Raw genomic sequence first — 20,131 nt, 5'->3', positions numbered from 1 at the left:
ATCACTGAGTGCTTTCTCTGAGTGAGACACTACACAGGCTAAGCTCTCTATCACACACAATATTGTACTGAATCCTCACAACGATCCCAGGAAGTAGCGACCATCCCTCATCCCTGTTGTGCAGATGTGACATGGGAGGCACAAGGACTTTAAGTAATGTGTCCAAGGCCACCATCCAGAAAGGAATGGAGCCAGAATTCTAACCCAGGACAGAGTGACTCCATGTTCATACTCTTCACTGTTCTGCCCTCCAGTCTCAAAACCTCTGAGCATTTAGAGTATTAACCCAGTCTGATAAGGTAAACTTGTACGGCTGTTCTCCAGGTTGAAGGCACAGGCGGACGAGAGGAAACAGAGCAGCCAATGCTTGTTGGCCCAGAAGAAGCTCAGTAGAAGACCAGGTACCCATTACTACTGGGTACACACACGACAGCCTAGCATTATGGGCCGCAAAGAGTCTGTGCTCAAAAAGCATCTGCTGAATGAACAGATGAACAAATGAATGAATGAATGAACAAACCAACAAGCCAGCTAATCAGGCACATGATGATCATTCAATCCCCACATTTGCCTCTAAACATAGGGCGACAACCTCTTTCCCCCACAGGTATTGATACTTCTGTGTCTCTTCGCAGTTTTTGGTTTTCAGTAGAGCTACTGGCATCTGAGAGCACATATTTTACCCAGTTCTGAAAGTGGCTAGGGGTCAGGGCTGGTCCCAACATGTGCCTGGCTTTACCGTTCACAATGAACACTCCAAAACTAAACTCATCACCCAGTCCTAAATCATTTTAATCTCTATCTAGAGAGCCTTCCTTTAAAAGTCTGCTTTTAGAAATCCATTTCTAACACCATTTCCCTAACAGACATATCCCAATCTCCCAGAACCAAATATAATTTCTCCCTCCTTCGATCAAACTGCAACTCTCTGACTCTCATTGCATTTATCTTACTCTAGTTAGTGTCATAAACATCTGCATATTAGTCCTACCCATCCTCTTTCCTTACCAGACTGTGCTTTTCTGGACGGCAGGAAGGAAGCTACCAAGACTAATAGTGGAGATCATTTCTTGAGTACCAGCCACGGAATAAGGGCTTTCCATCCTCACTGCATTTTAGCCTCAGAAGCCCACACACAGTAAGGTACTAGGTTCACTGTTTTGCAGATGGAGAAACTAAAAATAACTTGCACGACTAAAGTTCAAAAAGGGAGTGACTATGTGAGAGTCTGGTAAGTGGCAGAATTTGAACCCAGGCCTGTTTGATTCAGAAGTTCACGTTCCGAGTCACAAGACTCCAACTTCCCATCTGGGTAGTTCCATGCCTGTACCTTGAAGGTGCTCAAGACATGTTAGATGATGCAAACAGACAGAGGCTAAGAACATAGTAATGTATGGCAGTGACCCTGCAGGCAAGTCCTCAGGGGCAAAAGGAAACGTGGATTTATAGTCATCTGAGCTTGGTGCCCGTCCTGCTCCTTCACCAGAGACTCAGGTAGGCGGGGTCTCTGCTTGACCTCCCTCCCTCACACCTGAGAGGGGCAACCTATAGCAGCAGCAAGCACGCGGCCAAACTTCCCCTCCCCTTCCCCTGACCCTGGTTGCCAAGGAAACTGAAAGACGGTGGAAAACCAGCCGATGGGCTCACCCGCAAGGTTGTGATGGTGGCAGGATCCCGCAGCCGGCCCTCCTCATCTTTCAGATTGTAGCCTTCTGGCCTCTTATCACGCTCGCTGACTTTCCACAGCTTCACAGTTTTATCTGCAGAGGGCAACCAGAGGAAATCAAAATGACAGTGAGAGGAAGCTGATAAAGGAGTCTTTTTTTTTTTGCGGGACCCAGTTGGGGGCGGTTGCAGGGAGAGGTGAAGGTCACGATGGAAGGGACTGCTAGGGAAACTGGCTCAGGTCAAGGGCTTCAGTGCATAAATCTCAAGGCCTCTGAAGGCAGAGTTCATGTTTCAAAACGAAAACATTTATTGTGCTGAGACAAACGGTTTCCCTGACAATGGGCTGTTAAATCTATAGCTTACATTTAAATTGGATCATTCAATAATAATATGTCCTGAACACTGAATAAGAGTAGTCACACATATGTAGAATTAACCATGTAACCATGTTAGCGCCTTCCGTGGAGAATTTACTTAATATTCACAATAACCCTGAGATGTAGGTCCAATTACTATCCTCATTTCAGCATCCCACCTCACTAAACACTGTCCCTAGCATGACCTGAAAGGCCCTCCGTGACCTGCACCCCTACGTCCTCACACTTTATGATCTCGTTGTCTACCCCACTCCCTGCCACTTCCTGTGCTCCTGCCACCCGGTTTCCTTACAGCTCCTTGTATAGGTTAATCCCACTCCAGCCTCAGGGCTTTTGCACTAGCTGCTCCTTCTGCCAGGAAAGCCCTTTACCCTCTTTTCCACAAGATCTGTTCCTTCCCTTTGCTCTCCTCTGTTTATGTCCCAACCTCAGAGGGGGTCTTTCCTAACCAACCTACAGAAAGATGTTTTCCTCACCGTTCTGTATCCCCTCTTCCTGCTTTATTTTTCTTCAGAGTACGTTTCACTCTCTGGCAACTTAATTATCTCAGTCTCCCTCACAGTAATTTAAATATCATTGGAGGCAGGGATTCGGTCCATCTTGTTCCTCACTGTATCTCCAGCACCTACGACAGTGCCTGGGGCATAGTGGATGTTCAATAAATAGGAGTTGGATGAATGAACGCATCTCATTTACACAGTGCATCTTGTTAGCGGTACTCAGGGAAGTAACATGCGAAGGAGATTCATCCAAATGCTTTCCCCTTGCAGTCTCTTTTCTGAGTGCCCAGCTGCAAATGACCTTTCTCAGCTTTGTACTGTCCCAGGACTCTACACCACTTGGTGACCCCTGTCACTCTCTACAGCAATAAAACAGGGCTGAGGACTCCAATGCCTACAGGCGGTAGGCAGTGCCCGGGGAATGAGTGAAAGGGGGCGGGGCATCGGGGGAGCTGGAGATGGCATGCCCCACCGGCAGGCTTTTGATTCCAATGTTGTGTTAGTTTCAGGTGTACAGCACAGTGATTCAGATATATGTACATACATACACACACACACACACACACACACACACACACACATATATATATATACACACAGATATACACATCAATATATACTTTTTTCAGATTCTCCCTTATAGATTATTACAAAATATTGAGTAGAGTTCCCTGTGCTATACAGTAGGTCCTTGTTGGTTATCTATTTTATATATAGTAGTGTGTATATGTTAATCCATTTTTTAAGGAAACGTGTTTGGGCCAAACAGATCATGTCTGTGGTTGCATGCCTTTGGAGGCCTTTCTTATCACATCCTGCGTTCATTATTTGTTCTAACTTCTCTTCTGGATGGCAGACACTCGGCTGCTCCTCTGTGTCTTGCTCTGTGCTTGCACAGGATGGCTTTGGAAGCAGACAACCTTGGGTCCCATCCCCACTCCAACTCCCGCCACCACGTGGCCGAGGGCTGGGATTCACATGCAGTAGGCACCTAACTAGTCTTTGGGCGACAGACAAATGGGAGTAGCAGATAAAGCAGGAGAAAAGGTACAGAGTGGCCAATTAAGTTTGAATTTCAGAAACATGAGTAATTTTTTAGTGTAAGTATGTCCTCAATACTCCCATCTTACAAACAGAGATAGTTAACTTCTCTACGCCTCAGTTTCTTTATATGTAAATTGGGGAAAACAGTGTCGTCCTTAAATGAAAGAATGCGTGTAGAGTGTTTAGCCCAGTGTTGCACTTCTAATCATGGTTCACAAATAGCAGCTGTTGTTAGAATTAGCAAACTGGGCAACTGTTCTGCAATAATAAGATGTTGCTCTGACAGCATGAGCCTCATCCCATGATGATGTCGGCACATCTTACTTCCTCTCTGTAAGGCTGTCAGGGGAGGAAAGCCGCCCCTGTATCCTGCCTGTATTAGGATTCCCTTGCTCCTTTGCCCCTCATCTCCCTCCTCCATCTCTCCTTGGCAAATGCCTTGTCCTCAGCGGTCTGAAATGCACATTTTGAAGTGGGCTTCCTGCAACAATTTGGCTACTCTAACAGAGAAGGGCCCCTGTTTCCTAATATGTGGGCATCACTTGGGCTGGTCATGTCTGCTGGCACGCCTGTAAAGTCTACTAAGTGTAAGATTTGTGCATTCAGCCTGGTTTGTACGAGACAGAAGGCAAAGAAGCCTTTCCCAGATGTTGGGTTGAATTTAGAATTTTCTATCTATACTCTTCTGGTCCTACCCTCTCTGAATATAGGCTGCATAATGACCTGCTTTTTAGGGTGAGAAGATGAAACATGGGCCATATTTATTCAGTCATTTGATTAGCTACTAATCAGAGATCAGAGTAAATTAGCTACTGTGGCTTAGAAGAACCCAAATCAGTGAATTTTAATACTGATTATTTTCTATTGCTGGGCTTTGGAAGGTAGCCCATCCCAACTGCAAGGCAATTCTTCTCTTATATTTTTCTTATTAGGAATGATAAATTGCTATACAGAGAAAGAGAGAAATTGGAGGTAAAACATAAAGAATAAAAATCCCTAAAATTCCTGCAGTCTGGGACTACCATTGTTAACATTTTGCATAGTTCCTTGTAGTATTTTTTCTATGCACTTTTTTGAAGAGGGGTACAAACCTATAATAATATCTCATATATAGATTTTACATTTCTCATTTTATTTTTGTCTTTTTATTACACAACTGGTACATAAAATTGTAGAAAATGAAAATGAACATAAAAATAAAAAAATTAAAAACTCCCTCAATTCCAGTAGACAAAGACAACTACTATGAAGAATTTATGTATATCCTTGTATTATATTTGTGTGTGGATTATATAACTTTTTTAATAGCTTTTAATAGATGTATCATGATATACATAGTTAATAATATGCTTTTTTCCTAACTATTTACCTATCTATACCAACATCTATTTCTACAAATACATAATGTATAATAGTGAGAATTAGTTAATAATTAAAGGTCTAGTAATGGGAGATTTATTAATAAACTATAGAAAAAACCATACAAGGGAATACCATGCAGTCATTGAAAATGTTATGGTATTTTAGGAGAAATATTTCACAATTAGCAAGATATTCCTGTTATTAAGTGTTATATTATTATATAAAAAAATCTGGTTGCAAAACAGTTATAGAATATGTCATATTTTTGTTAAGAAACAAACAGATTTATCCATGCCTCTTTGCTTTTCTCTTTAAAAGACATTAATAGTGGTTCTCTCTGGATAGGAACACTTTCCTTATCTTCATTTTGCTTCTCTGCATTTTTGAAATTTTTTACAATGAACACTTATTACTTTCATAGCATGAAAAACAAATTAAGTATACCTTTTCCTCTCATCATAGGAATTAAGATAGAAGTAGACATTCTAGGTAAAGCAATGTGTCTTCATCTGGCAAAAAATTTTAAGGTCTATCTTTACAACTGAATGTTGGTTTTATTTTTCATTAAAATTTCTAAAGCTGGGAATGTATTCTAGCAGAAGATAAAAACTGTACCCAGCTATAATGAGATAAGCACAATTTTTTAAAAAAAGATAATTGATGGTGAATTCAATTCAATTCCCCATGGTTGGGATGCCTGGAGTTATTCTTGACTTTATTATCACACAATTTTTCTTGACTCAGTAGCTTGAAGCTTTCTGGATAAAAAAGTCTGAGGAACATGTGGCTGTTACTATGAGTAATGGCTTTTTCTTTTTTCTGGCTGGCTCTCTGAGTAGTTTATCATCACTTGCGGCAGCTTTTAAACACAGTCTTATCATCTATCTTCATTTTCTCTTTTGTACAGTAATTCCAATTGTCTTCTATTAATTTTTGCATGTTAACCTATTTGGCTTAAGGGAGATTCTCAACCTCAATATTAGTATAAAAAAGAAAATCACATACGAGCATGGGAATTTTTCTTCTAAGAATCATTTTGAGATGCTGTTGGCATACGAAATAGCATCCCAAATGGGAAGATAATATCCTTGTTAATCAAAAAACTATTTAAAAACTCAATTAACAGAACATTATGCTATATAATTAATCTTCATTGCATTTCACTGATTTCTTTCCCATCCCCCCCACAAAGTAGTTAATATGTCTTTTATGTCTTTGAATTTTATTGTAATAATCAATAGGCTAAATTTCATAATATAAAGTAAGCTAGCTATAGAAGATAATCAGATGCTTTTTCTCTGCCTAAAGTAATTAAGTCAAAATCATCAGAAGTTTCTTCCATTCTAAGTTGTGTTGAATCTGCTGAGCCGTTGAGGGAAACTTAAACAAAACTAAAAGGGAAGCGACTGAAACAAATTCATGTGGCTTGACTTTCGGGAAATCAAGATTAAAAAAAGTAAACAAGACAATAAATGAGAAAAAATTAAATTACTTGGAATCTGGAAAAACAGATGAGTGGAGATCTGGTCATGTTGAGATAAGCTATGCTTGAATAACCCTAAACTGGCTATTTCAGAACTGTTGCTTTACAGATTTATACACTGGCTTTTTCATTTGAGGGATTTTTTTGGTTCATATGCATTAAAAACTTTCCCCCCCTTTTTTTCATAAGATTAAAATAAAACTCATTGTAAAAACTTAGAAAATAAAAACAATAAAAGGAATAAATTGACAAGTCACCCATAATGCACAGTCAAAATTAATCATGATAAACCTTTCAGTGTGTTTCCTTTCAGTCTTTAAAAATGTTAATATATGTTTGATCGTAGTATATACACAGTCTGCATTTTTTTTAACTTGACATATGAGCATTACCCTTTCTTAATAAATGTTGGAGATAGGCAGAAAGCAAATCCCTTGTTTCTTGATTTATATTTAAATGTATACTCCTCAAAGACACACACACAGGATGATGAAATGAATCACTCTCCAGCTTATTTGCTTGGGAGATGGTGTTTAATTTGTATATACTAATCCTCTAATTGTTATGCTATTCAATTAGCACCCTTTCGTATATGATTTTATTCTGAATTGTTTTGAGTATAGATGGCCTCTTTCACAGCAAGGGTATTAAGAACTTTTAGGGTTGGTAATTCCACTGCATAAAGGTTTACAGATTAATAGGGAATCGGCTTCTGTGTTCAACCCCTAACATTCTCTCTCTCTCTGACCTATTTATATCAACTCTCCCTAAACCAACAAATGATATAAGAAGAGTATGAAGGGATAAGGGAGAAAGAGAACAAACCATTACTTGATCAGTTTTTTGATGGGGTTCCCTCTCTTCTTGACCTATGTTTCTACTAGAGAGCTTGATTGTGTCAGACAAGGACATCTGCTTTCCAAACCCCCAAATATATTCAGGGATTAATAACTTCTATTGAGTATGCCAAACACACAGGGACGGCATGTTTAGTTTCCTGAAATGTGTTCCCAGAATAACATTCAGTGAATCTTTAGACAGGAAGCCACATTCCAAAAACACCTGGAAATAATCTGCATTAGTCAAAAACTACAGATAGCAAGTCTCACATAATTCGACCATAAATTTGTTATTTTTAAAAAAGAATAAGTACTATTTACTGAGGGCCTATTCTCTGCCAGGCATTCTGCTAGGCGTCTTGCAAATATGGTTTCTAAGTTTTTCAACAGCCTGCAAGGTAAAAAGGAAAATGGAGGCTAAGAGAGATTGAAATATATGGTTTGCCGACTGTATCTCTGAAAATACCAAACAAGACAAGTCACCTCCACATACCATTAGTAGACAGAAGGAAGTAGGCTGCATTCTGCTGAGGGAGCCATCTTATTTTATTGATTTTTTCTTCTATTTCTAAACTCTTCAGGTAATCGAACTCGGGTTCATGGCTCTGGAATGTGCTGTAAACATTGTATTCACCCCTACGATGAACCTGATTTTTACTCTGTAGGAAGGGAAAAAAAAGTCACATGAAGATTAAAGCACATAAGCCAACTGCAAATTCACCAGTTCCTTCCTTTTTTTGAGTAGAGTCATGAGGGGTGGGACGGGCAGGCCGTGTCCAAGTGGGCTGAGGGCAGGACTACGACGGCCACGGGTTCCTCCTTAGCTCAGTGCCCTCAGGCTGTTGATCATGCACCCCTGGTGGTAAATACTGGCACCTTCAATATTTACAAATTTTTACTTATAAAGTATATACATAAACTGCTGCATGTCTTGGACACCCTTAGGAGTGAGTCATCCCATGCTGACGTCCATACAGACGTGTATCAGTCCTTTAACAAGAACACAAAGCTATAGCATCTGCACCTTTCACCGGCCTTTTAAAATCTCATCAGATCTTCACAGAATCTCTGAGAGGTGCACAGAGCAGGGAAATGAACAAAAGAGGCTCACAGAAATTAAAATGACTTCTCAAAGGTCACCCAGCTTATAAGCAGTGGATCTCTCCCTCTCCTTTTTCCAACATGAATAACAAAACAGACATGAGTGCAGAGATGACATGTGAATCATTAGGAGAACCATGAGACTTTACGCTGGCTTTCCCCCAGCACTGATTATGCAAAGTGCACACAGCAGGAACTAAATAAATGGTGACAGAACAAAACATAAAGGAAGGGGGTGCAGAAAGGGACCAGAGAAAGAAGAAAGGTGGGCAGGAGGAAAAGATGGTGTGAAAGAGAGAAAGGGAAGAAGGGAAAAGAAGGAGGAGAGGTTTGCATTTTAGGACCTAGTGACCAAGAGCCTCAAGATTCAGGCTTTGGAAAACTGTGTTCAAAACTTCAAATCCAAAAAAAAAAAAAAAAATTCAAATCCTGGTCTTGCTAGGCATTTGTCGTAAATGCTTGACTCTTAATAAAAGGCTCAATTAAAAAATTTTTATCTCTGGGTGGATACTGAACATTCAAACCCAAGTCTCAATTTACTGATGGGTGATGGTGCTGATACGCAGATGTTAAATGTGCTTGCGAGGGCACTGAGGTTCCTTGAACAAATTTTCCAGGACAGCACCTCTTGAGGATTCACGCACAGGTGTCACCCACGGGAATCGAAAGGAGGCCTGACCTAGATGTTGTCACATGGCTGTGTTTCTCAAGCTCAGTGTTCATTCAACCCCAAGTCCCACCGCAAAGCTCAACATTTAACTGCAGGTTATTATCCTCAACATTTATTCCTTATTGAACAAAACCACCCTCCTTTGGAAAATGTGTCCCCCTTCTTTCTACTAATGAGTCAGGCTCCCCACATATTTCAGTAAATTAAAATAGGTGAAACCTATAAATACCTAATGGGAAACATGGAGCGGAATATTACTGGCAACACCCTGCCTTGGGTAATTTATGCTAAACAACTCCTCTGGTTTCTCTTTATCATCACTCTGAACCTAATTGGATTTTTTTAAAAAATTGAAGAAGGTTTGAAAATCAATTTTAAAAGGACTTTAAAGGCTGACATACTCGCTCCTACCCTGTTTACTGCAGAGAGAGCTAATCCACCTGAACAATACATTTTTACGAGTGTTGATTTGCTACCATCCAAATCAGACTGTCAAGTGTGTGTAGGATGTGCCAGACCAATTAGCACCAGGCAGCTCCGGAAAAGCAGGAAAAATTCCAGGTCACGAAGAGCTATTAGTTCCTACTTGCCAACAACATTTTCGTGTTTCCAGGGCCAATGGAATAGGCTGGGTGCCTGATTTAATGCCGAACACTTGAATTCATACAGGACCCCGAGGGATTACGATGCCCTTATAGAAATTAATTGCAAATAATGTGCAATTACCAAATATATCACCTCTAAATGAGGCTTTCCTTTTTTGAGGGGAGGTGGAACACAAATGACTTTGAGGCACAAAGCAGGCTTTCAATTGCTAGGGAAGTCTCTTGTGAAACCTCCCTCCTGCACTGGGCCCTCCTGCTACGCTGTGCCGGGTGAATCTCCAAGGCAGGCAGTAGCAGATGGGAGAGTTACTTGAACACAGACTGGCCTGCTGGAAGCTTCAGGACCACGCCGGCGGAGGCCAAGGAAATCAAATTGGGCCATAATTTCATTCTGACAGAACAGAAGCAGACACCAAAAAACTCAATTTATATGAAAAAGAGAAACAATTCCTAGTGGAACCCAAGTCTCAGGAAGAAATGGGCTTTTCGAGATTCACTGGGAGTTAGAACTCCTGCTCAGAATGCATAGAGCATTCAGCTGCAGGGAACTTCGTGTCACCTATAGTGAAGTGTGGGCTACATGCCTTGCTCAGATGTCATTTTCTGGGATTTCACTCCCTTTGGTAGGGGGAGCTACCATTTTCTTCTTTTTTTTTTTTATGGTTAGCAACAAAGTATTTTTAATTAAGGTATGTACCTTGTTTTTTTAGACATAATGCTACTGCATACTTAACAGACCACAGTATAGTGTAAATATAACTTTTATATGCACTGGGAAATCAAAAAATTGGTGTCACTTGCTTTATTGTGATATTCCCTTTATTGCAGTGGCCTGGAACTGAGCCCACAATATCTCTGAAGTATGCCTGTAAATTGTACGTATTCTCTTCTGCCCCAAGTTATCCTTTTCATATCTGTTGGGGAAGGGTTATATTTTTTATCCTAGGTATTCTGTTAGGAGTCCCTGTATTTCAACAGATGGAGGAGAATAAACCCCACTGAAAAAGGAGGCGTTACACTCAACAAGCGCCCGCGGAATTTTGCAGGTCAGATGAGAAGTGAGGTTGTTTTGAATGTGCAATACCCAGGTTTGGAAAGATGAGACCTTGCCCAGAAAAGGCTCTATTTTCCGGTGCTTTTGTGAGCCTGAGCGTGTAACTATTGATGTTAATGACTTTTTGGCAGTTTTAGTTTGCAAGCCAAGCAGCAAGGTTAAGGGCGACACATGAGGATTAAGGAACAGTGGGAGGCCTTCTTTAAAAGAAGAAAATGGGCATTTTGCATTCACTGCCACTTACCTCCTGCTCTCGTTGAAATATTACAACCCGACCCCCCTTGTCCCCTGTCGCTAGTAATTCTCCCGTGTGGTTGAATTCTACCGTAGAGATAATGTCAGCTGAAAAAAAGAAGACAAAGGCAATTTAAGTAACTGCACACTTACTTTGAAATGATAGATAATAGACATACTTTTCTGTGCATTTAAGGGCTTAGGGCTTTGTCTCTGCAGTGGAATTTACAAGGATTTTGTGTTCTATATTTTAAGTGCCACTAGAAGTGGCCCTTGGGAAAGTAAATTTCCTAGATGCCTACCCTGCACTGTGGTCTCTAGGAACAACTGGAGACAACAAAAGGAAAAAGCACATTCAGACCCTTTTGTTTTGGGCAAGAGAAAATGAATTTCTTCACGGCTCACGGAAATGGCAATTTTCTTTGATAATTTCTACCAACCACAGGCTCTTTTCCCACCCGTGTCCTTCTGCATTCCCCTTTCTTCTACACCCAGAAACTTCCCCAAATGAGTTGCAGTTGTGGAATCCAAATGAGGGCTGAAGACTGCGGAAGAAGGGGTGAGATGCTTGAAGCTCAGACACCGAAAACGAAGGGGCGGATCACAGAGGAATCGTCGGGAAATCTCCAGGAGCTGGAAACTCAAGGAGGAACCCCACAAATGCTCCCTCTTTTGTGGTGAGCCGAACACACCCTTCTGGAAGAGCAAGGCCTTACTGCAACCCCAGGAGAAAGGTGCTGAGAAAACAGGGTCACGAGGTCAGAGGGAAGAGAGAAATTTGCACTCGGTATTTCTTTTTTTTTTTTTTAAGTGTAATTTTTTTATTGGAGTATAATTGCTTTACAAAGTTGTGTTAATTTCTGCTGTATAATGGCATGAATCAGCTATATGTATATCTATATGCCCTCCCTCTTGTACTCTGTATTTCTAAACAGAGAAAATACACAGGCATCAGGAACTCAGCTCACAGATAATTGCTGAAGGAATGCCAGCCTGCCAAGTCTTTCTTCAATGCTGGTTACCCCCCGGAGGAACACAGACAGGTAAATTACCTATGATTGGATTTATTAGGGCTATTTTTAGAAAAATGTCAGAGGTTAATTCCTCTGCAATTATTCCCCTGCAGGGCTCCAACAATTGCTACCAAGAGTGCAAATGAGTTTAAAAAAAAAAAAAAAAAAAAGGAAGCAGGGGAATTATGACTGTGGCCTTTGACAGAAGTACATTCTGAAGATTATGTCCATGTAAGGAAAGCAAAGGGGAAACAGTGAGGTGGAAAACTAAGGCAATTACCCCTGAATAATTCAAATCTCAAATCTTACTTTAATATCATCATTTCAGGATTTTCTTTGTATGCCTGATTGATTCAGGTTAAGTAGTGTAAAATTCTCCACTTCGCTTCTAACTGTCCTTTTCCATACATGAAAAAGCTTTGAATGGTCATTCTTCGTGCAGAAGGAAAAAGAAGAAGGCATAAACCATAGGCACTTTCAAGCCAGGCACATTTAAAAGAATAATGCATGATTTCTGTTTTGGCATCTTAGATAACTGACCCCAGTGGTAGCAGATTCAGATCCTACAGGGCCACGAGGGGATGTGGAGTGAAGTAAACCAGGTGAAGTAGCAAGCTTGTGTTCCCTCTTAAGAGACAAGTGACTACTCAGTTTAAGCCAACTGTGACTATGAAATATTACCTGTGTTGCCAGATATTCTGATTTTTTTTTAAAAAAAAAAAGCTGGAAATCTAGAGTTTTATGCAAAATCGCTTAAGTTTTACATATTGGCAACCAATAATTTTGTTCAGTGCCATGACATTAAAAAAGTAATAATCTTGTCTATCAGCTGAAAATGGTTTGTGGGTCACCAGCTTCTGACTTCTGGTCTCTAGAGTCTGCCTTCAGAAAAGGCCACCCCATTCCTTATTGACAGTCTCAACTGGACATCCCATGCATTCGCTCAAGAAGACCCCTACAAATGAATACTACCTGAAGGAAACACAAAATAAGCTCCATGGCTACTCAGTTCCTGAAGGAAGTTTAGAAGGCCCATTTCTAGAACAAGTGCCCAAAGAGGAGCATGGAAACCAGACACCTCGAGCGAATTATCGGCCACTTTCCTTTATTAGAGTTTGCGTGTCTTAGCAAAGCACTCTCGTGTACAGAGGAGACAAGAAGGCTGTTTAATGTTTGCAGTCGCCTCAGAACGCCCTGGTTGAAAAGCACTCGAGTGCTGGGATACACTTCTAACATTAGTTCCTGCTTCTGGCTTTTCAATGAGTGGCTAGCCGTGGGGTTATTCACGAAGCTTCCTGGCTTTGGGGGAGAACCTAAAGCAGACGTGGCCATTTCTTGTCACTTCCAGGCTTCTGTCAGGTACTAAAAAATAAGTCAAACACTTTACAGAGAGAAAGAGAAGTGAGGAGCAATGAGAGGGTGATGAGGAGACCAGGCCTGGGGGGTTAACAGTGCCATACTCATGTCTTTAGGGCTAAGATTCTACTTAAGGGCAGCTGAAGCCCTTCCTCTCAGCAGCTGTGTGAACACAGATGCTGGAGTTCTAGGTGGGTTCCAGGGCTAGTGCACTGACAACAAAGAGATCGGTCTTCCCTTTTGGTGACATTGAGTATTGGAAGGAAGAGGTAAGCAGCTCTTTCCAAGATCAGCCTCTGGCTCAGCTTCCAAGAAAATGTCATTCCGAGGGAAACAAAATTCAGTCTCCCAGGGATGACATTCATATTGTCTTTTTGCCTGGACTCTTTGAAAATGTCTTCACTCTCTCTTTAAGATGCACACAGGTCGAATCAAGGTAGGATTCAAGCTCAAGTCCGAGCCACATGATCCAAAGCAGTATTATTAGAATTTTGCACTATGGGATATCAGGCATGGTCCCAGCTATAAAAATACCTCCTTTGTTTAACAAGTGTTATCATCGTTGGTGCTATGTCTCCCTCAAGAACCTTGTCAAAGAAAGGTTGACTGGCATGGCAGGATTCTGAAATTCCTTAGTCTTTTGCCAAGGCCTTGCCTTTATTTTAACCCGGCCTGGCAGGTGGTCTGTATATTGGGTTGTTTATATCTGGCTACCGTGTGCTTCCCTTCAGAACGTATGCATTGCAGTTCAAGTTAATACCTGTTTTGAACTTTTATGTTTCCTGACTCATTTATCATGGCTAAGCCAGTAGGTGTAACCAGAGTATTTTACTGCCCTATCCATCTCTGCATAGCCTCATCTATGACTGTTTAATAATTGATGCAAAATTCATGAATCACCCTACATTCCAATTTCAAGATACAGACACTTCCGATACAATACTCCTGTGTTTGCAACATGCTCTTGGTAGAGCAGTTTAAATTAGAAAACATACAGTGCTCGAAACAACATGACTTTTGTTGAGCATAGAAAGAGGTTATGGCGATAATAATAAACCAGCAAACTTAGAAACGATAACGTCACCTGAAATCATGGTCAACAGAAATCAATTCATCAAGTTCAATTAAGGTTCAGTTCATCAAGTTCAATTAGAGGACACTTGCCTTTAAATGTTTAAGTGTGTATGACAACTCATTTTCTTAAATGCCCAGCCGAATCATGCTATTATGCAAAAAGCTATAAACCTGAGCATTTTCTCTCTGTTCTATAAAGATGTGAATGAAGGGCATGTTTTTGACTAAAAACAAAAAGCAGAAGCCAAAAACAGTTATAGAGGTCAAATGTAGTTAACGTGATTTTTTAAGGAAATCCTGGGAGGTATGACGTTTGCCCTGCTCCACATCTATTCGTGCTGATTTAATTTCCACAAGATGGTGGCCTGGTAACCCCATTTCTAGTTCAAAAGGCACTGATAAGATCAAGTTTTTCATTTTTAAAATCAATCTCAGCATCCTTCAAAGGTTCCAGACTAGTAAGTTCATACATAAAGTTTCCATTTAAATGAATAATAGAAATTGACTTGGCAATTATATGCATGTGATTGTGAGGCTAAAGAAAAGGAAGGACCCCCTTGTTCATGCCCTAATCTCCCCCAGTATACCATGCTAGGCTGGAGTCTATGCAATGCCAGAGCGCTGGGCTGAGTACTAGTACTGGGTGATTTTTGATAAAACGATGGCTCAGTGTAGACTTAGGACCTAAAGCCAAATCCTCTGATGGGACAAGATCTCACTGACCAGGTCACTAGCATTGACCTCCCAGCATCAATCATAGTGATTGAAATGAGACGGTAATGCAGTTTAGCCTTCAGAGTCCATTAAATGTTGTATCTTTCATCTTGGAAACATCTGGGAGATAATACTATAAAGTCATATATGTACTTTATCAGCTGACTAGTTCTGCACAAGCAATATTTGTCTTTCTTCCTGATGAGGACGTCAGTTCTAGCAGAATCTGCTGTTTCTTCAGCTAGGATAAGGATATCAGCAAGAATGGAAAGCAGGTTTCCTAGCGGATGACAATGGTGAAATGATGGTAGCTGCCAGAAAGTTTGTGTTGCGAAGAATTCGGGAGGCCACTTCCAGGTCAAAGTGCTGTGATTAATTGGCAGTGACTCCTGCAGTGGGGGGAGGAGACATGTGGAGACTTTGTCACTGCTGCATAGGAGTTTCCGGCTAGATTGGCCTTGACATTGCGGATCATTAAACAAACAGGGGATTCTTAGGTTCCCTGGAGGGAATTAAAACTACTCCTTCCATCTACATAACACTGTGGACTCCTTGCATTCTAGTTCAGAGTCCAAAGTCAGCATCCATTTTCTCAGATAAGGTTTTCCCTGGTAAGTCTGGATGACTGAAATAGTACATTGGAGTATATTTTCCACCAAAATAGGGGGGGAAAGGAAGTCTGGTTGTGGCCAGACAAGATATACACAAGAACTGCTACTGAGACCGTGCCAAAATGGTCATGTTGAAAAGATATTAATATATTATAAAATTTAAAAGAAGAATCAGGTAATAAAATAGTATGTGTCAGATGACCTCAATTTTGTTAAAGTACTTAACATTTTAAAATACGTTTTTTTAAACTGGTAAAGTAATATATACTTACTAAAACTTCCATTAATACCAAGATGATGATTAGAATATAAACTGAAATATCCCCCAAAGATAATAATTAACTCCTATAAATACACACACAAATACTCACAGGAAAAAGTCCGTCAGGGAGAGTACAGGATGATATTGTTTTGGGGTAGGACATGGATGACTAACTTTATTTTTTTATAGTCTTCTAATTTCTCAGCATTTTCTAATTTTTTTACCTTGACCATAAATACTTGAACAATTTTTGACTTTTAAGCAATTTTAATTGACTTTCAAAGTGAATACAAGATTTTAACATTTACCTCAGTGATTTTTATTTTTTAATTTAATTTTTTTAACATCTTTATTGGAGTATAATTGCTTTACAATGGTGTGTTAGTTTCTGCTTCATAACAAAGTGAATCAGCTATACATATATATATATCCCCATATCTCCTCCCTCTTGCATCTCCCTCCCACCCTCCCTATGCCACCCCTCTAGGTGGTCACAAAGCACTGAGCCGATCTCCCTGTGCTATGCAGCTGCTTCCCACTAGCTATCTATTTTACATTTGGTAGTATATGTAAGTCTATGCCAATCTCTCACTTTGTCCCACCTTACCCTTCCCGTGTCCCCAACTCCATTCTCTACATCTGCATCTTTATTCCGGTCCTGCCCCTAGGCTCTTCAGAACCAATTTTTTTTTTTCTCTTGATTTCACATATATGTTAGCATACCGTATTTGTTTTTCTCTTTCTGACTAAATTCACTCTATATGACAGACTCTAGGTCCATCCACATCACTACAAATAACTCAATTTCGTTTCTTTTTATGGCTGAGTAATATTCCATTGAATATATGTGCCACGTCTTCTTTATCCATTCACCTGTTGATGGACACTTAGGTTGCTTCCATATCCTGGCTATTGTAAATAGAGCTGCAATGAACATTGTGGTACATGACTCTTTTTGAATTATGGTTTTCTCAGGGTATATGCCCAGTAGTGGGATTGCTGGGTCGTATGGTAGTTCTATTTTTAGTTTTTTGAGGAACCTCCATACTGTTCTCCATAGTGGCTGTATCAATTTACATTCCCACTAACAGTGCAAGAGGGTTCCCTTTTCTCCACACCCTCTCCAGAATTTATTGTTTGTAGATTTTTTGATGATGGCCGTTCTGACTGGTGTGAGGTGATACCTCATTGTAGTTTTGACTTGCATTTCTCTAATGATTAGTGATGTTGAGCATCCTTTCAGGTGTTTGTTGGCAATCTGTATATCTTCTTTGGAGAAATGTCTATTTAGGTCTTCTGCCCATTTTTGGATTGCGTTGTTTGTTTTTTGGATATTGAGTTTCATGAGCTGCCTGTAAATTCTGGAGATTAATCCTTTGTCAGTTGTTTCGTTTGCAAGTATTTTCTCCCACTCTGAGGGTGGTCTTTTCGCCTTGTTTATGGTTTCCTTTGCTGTGCAAAAGCTTTTAAGTTTCATTAGGTCCCATTTGTTAATTTTTGTTTTTATTTCCATTTCTGTAGGAGGTGGGTCAAAAAGGATCTTGCTGTGATTTATGTCATAGTGTGTTCTGCCTATGTTTTCCTCTAAGAGTTTTATAGTGTCTGGCCTTACATTTAGGTCTTTAATCCATTTTGAGTTTATTTTTGTGTATGGTGTTACGGAGTGTTCTAATTTCATTCTTTTACATGTAGCTGTCCAGTTTTCCCAGCACCACTTATTGAAGAGGCTGTCTTTTCTCCATTGTATATTCTTGCCTCCTTTATCAAAAATAAGGTGATCATATGTGCGTGGGTTTATCTCTGGGCTTTCTATCCTGTTCCATTAATCTATATTTCTGTTTTTGTGCCAGTACCATACTGTCTCGATTACTGTAGCTTTGCAGTATAGTCTGAAGTCTGGGAGCCTGATTCCTCCAGCTGCATTTTTCCTTCTCAAGATTGCTTTGGCTATTCAGGGTCTTTTGTGTTTCCAAACAAATTGTGAAATTTTTTGTTCTAGTTCTGTGAAAAATGCCATTGGTAGCTTGATAGGGATTGCATTGAATCTGTAGATTGCTTTGGGTAGTAGAGTCATTTTCACAATGTTGACTTTTCCAATCAAAGAACATGATATATCTCTCCTTCTGTTTGTATCATTTTTCATTTCTTTCATCAGTGTCTTACAGTTTTCTGCATACAGGTCTTTTGTCTACTTAGGTAGGTTTATTCCTAGGTATTTTATTCTTTTTGTGGCAATGGTAAATGGGAGTGTTTCCTTAATTTCTCTTTCAGATTTTCCATCATTAGTGTATAAGAATGCAAGAAATTTCTGTGCATTAATTTTGTATCCTGCTACTTTACCAAATTCATTGATTAGCTCTAGTAGTTTTCTGGTAGAGTCTTTAGGATTCTCTATGTATAATATCATGTCATCTGCAAAGAGCGACAGCTTTACTTCTTCTTTTCCGATTTGGATTCCTTTTATTCCTTTTTCTTCTCTGATTGCTGTGGCTAAAACTTCCAAAACTATGTTGAATAACAGTAGTGAGAGTGGGCTACCTTGTATTGTTCCTGATCTTAGTGGAAAAGGTTTCAGTTTTTCACCATTGAGAACGATGTTGGCTGGGAGTTTGTCATACATGGCCTTTATTATGTTGAGGTAAGTTCCCTCTATGCCTACTTTCTGGAGGGTTTTTATCATAAATGGGTGTTGAATTTTGTTCAAAGCTTTTTCCGCATCTATTGAGATGATCATATGGTTTTTCTCCTTCAATCTGTTAATATGGTGCATCACATTGACTGATTTGCGTATATTGAAGAATCCTTGCATTCCTGGGATAAACCCCACTTGATCATGGTGTATGATCCTTTTAATGTGCTGTTGGATTCTGTTTGCTAGTATTTTGTTGAGGATTTTTGCATCTATGTTCATCAGTGATATTGGCCTGTAGTTTTCTTTCTTTGTGACATCTTTGTCTGGTGTTCGGACCAGTGTGATGGTGGTGTCGTAGAATGAGTTTGGGAGTGTTCCTCCCTCTGCTATATTTTGGAAGGGTTTGAGAAGGATATGTGTTAAGCTCTTCTCTAAATGTTTGATAGAATTTGCCTGTGAAGCCATCTGGTCCTGGGCTTTTGTTTGTTGGAAGGTTTTTAATCACACTCTCAATTTCAATGCTTGTGATTGGTCTGTTTATAGTTTCTATTTCTTCCTGGTTCAGTCTCTAAGAATTTGTCCATTTATTCCAGGTTGTCCATTTTATTGGCATACAGTTGCTTATAGTAATCTCTCATGATCCTTTGTATTTCTGCAGTGTCAGTTGTTACTTCTACTTTTTCATTTCTAATTCTATTGATTTGAGTGTTCTCCCTTTTTTTCTTGATGAGTCTGGCTAATGGTTTATCAATTTTGTTTATCTTGTCAAAGAATCAGCTTTTAGTTTTATTGATCTTTGCTACTGTTTCCTTCATTTCTTTTTCATTTATTTCTGATCTGATCTTGATGCTTTCTTTCCTTCTGCTAACTTCGGGGTTTTTTTTTTCTTCTCTAATTGCTTTAGGTGTAAGGTTAGGTTGTTTATTTGAGATGTTTCTTGTTTCTTGAGGTAGGATTGTATTGCTATAAACTTCCCTCTTAGAACTGCTTTTGCTGCATCCCATAGGTTTTGGGTCGTCGTGTCTCCATTGTCATTTGTTTCTAGGTATTTTTTGAGTTCTTCTTTGATTTCTTTAGTGATCTCTTGGTTATTAAGTAGTGTATTGTTTAGCCTTCATGTGTTTGTATTTTTTACAGATTATTTCCTGTAATTGATATCTAGTCTCTTAGCATTGTGGTTGGGAAAGATACCTGACATGATTTCAATTTTCTTAAATTTACGAAGGCTTGATGTGTGACCCAAGATATGATCTATCCTGGAGAATGTTCCATGAGCACTTGAGAAGAAAGCATATTCTGTTGTTTTTGGATGGAATGTTCTCTAAATATCAATTAAGTCCATCTTGTTTAATGTATCATTTAAAGCTTGTGTTTCCTTACTTATTTTCATTCTGGATGATCTGTCCATTGGTGAAAGTGGGGTGTTAAAGTCCTCTACTACAAACTTATTAAGATGAAAAATAAAAGATAATTATTAAAAATACAAAAATTTAAAAGTAATCAAAAAAGAAAAAAAAAAAAGAAAGAAAGAA

At 39.6% G+C, this 20,131-nt stretch overlaps 1 protein-coding gene across 9 annotated transcripts in view; it reads right to left on the bottom strand.

The window, feature by feature from the left end:
• The window catches only part of PPP2R2B (protein phosphatase 2 regulatory subunit Bbeta), a 689,017-nt gene that overhangs the window by 98,447 nt on the left and 570,439 nt on the right, over nucleotides 1-20,131 (bottom strand). For all 9 annotated transcript variants that reach the window (XM_082454200.1, XM_082454205.1, XM_082454201.1 and 6 more), the window contains 3 exons: nucleotides 10,948-11,045; nucleotides 7,767-7,932; nucleotides 1,648-1,760 (listed from right to left, as the gene is read on the bottom strand). In XM_082454200.1, the coding sequence (XP_082310326.1) occupies nucleotides 1,648-1,760; nucleotides 7,767-7,932; nucleotides 10,948-11,045 (377 nt within the window). The remainder of the gene's footprint in view (nucleotides 1-1,647; nucleotides 1,761-7,766; nucleotides 7,933-10,947; nucleotides 11,046-20,131) is intronic.

The sequence above is a fragment of the Balaenoptera physalus genome (genome assembly GCF_965194825.1).
Source record: "Balaenoptera physalus genome assembly, chromosome: 3".
NCBI lineage: Eukaryota > Metazoa > Chordata > Mammalia > Artiodactyla > Balaenopteridae > Balaenoptera > Balaenoptera physalus.
Note: the sequence above shows the minus strand (reverse complement) of the source record. Positions and strands in the feature narration are given on the sequence as shown.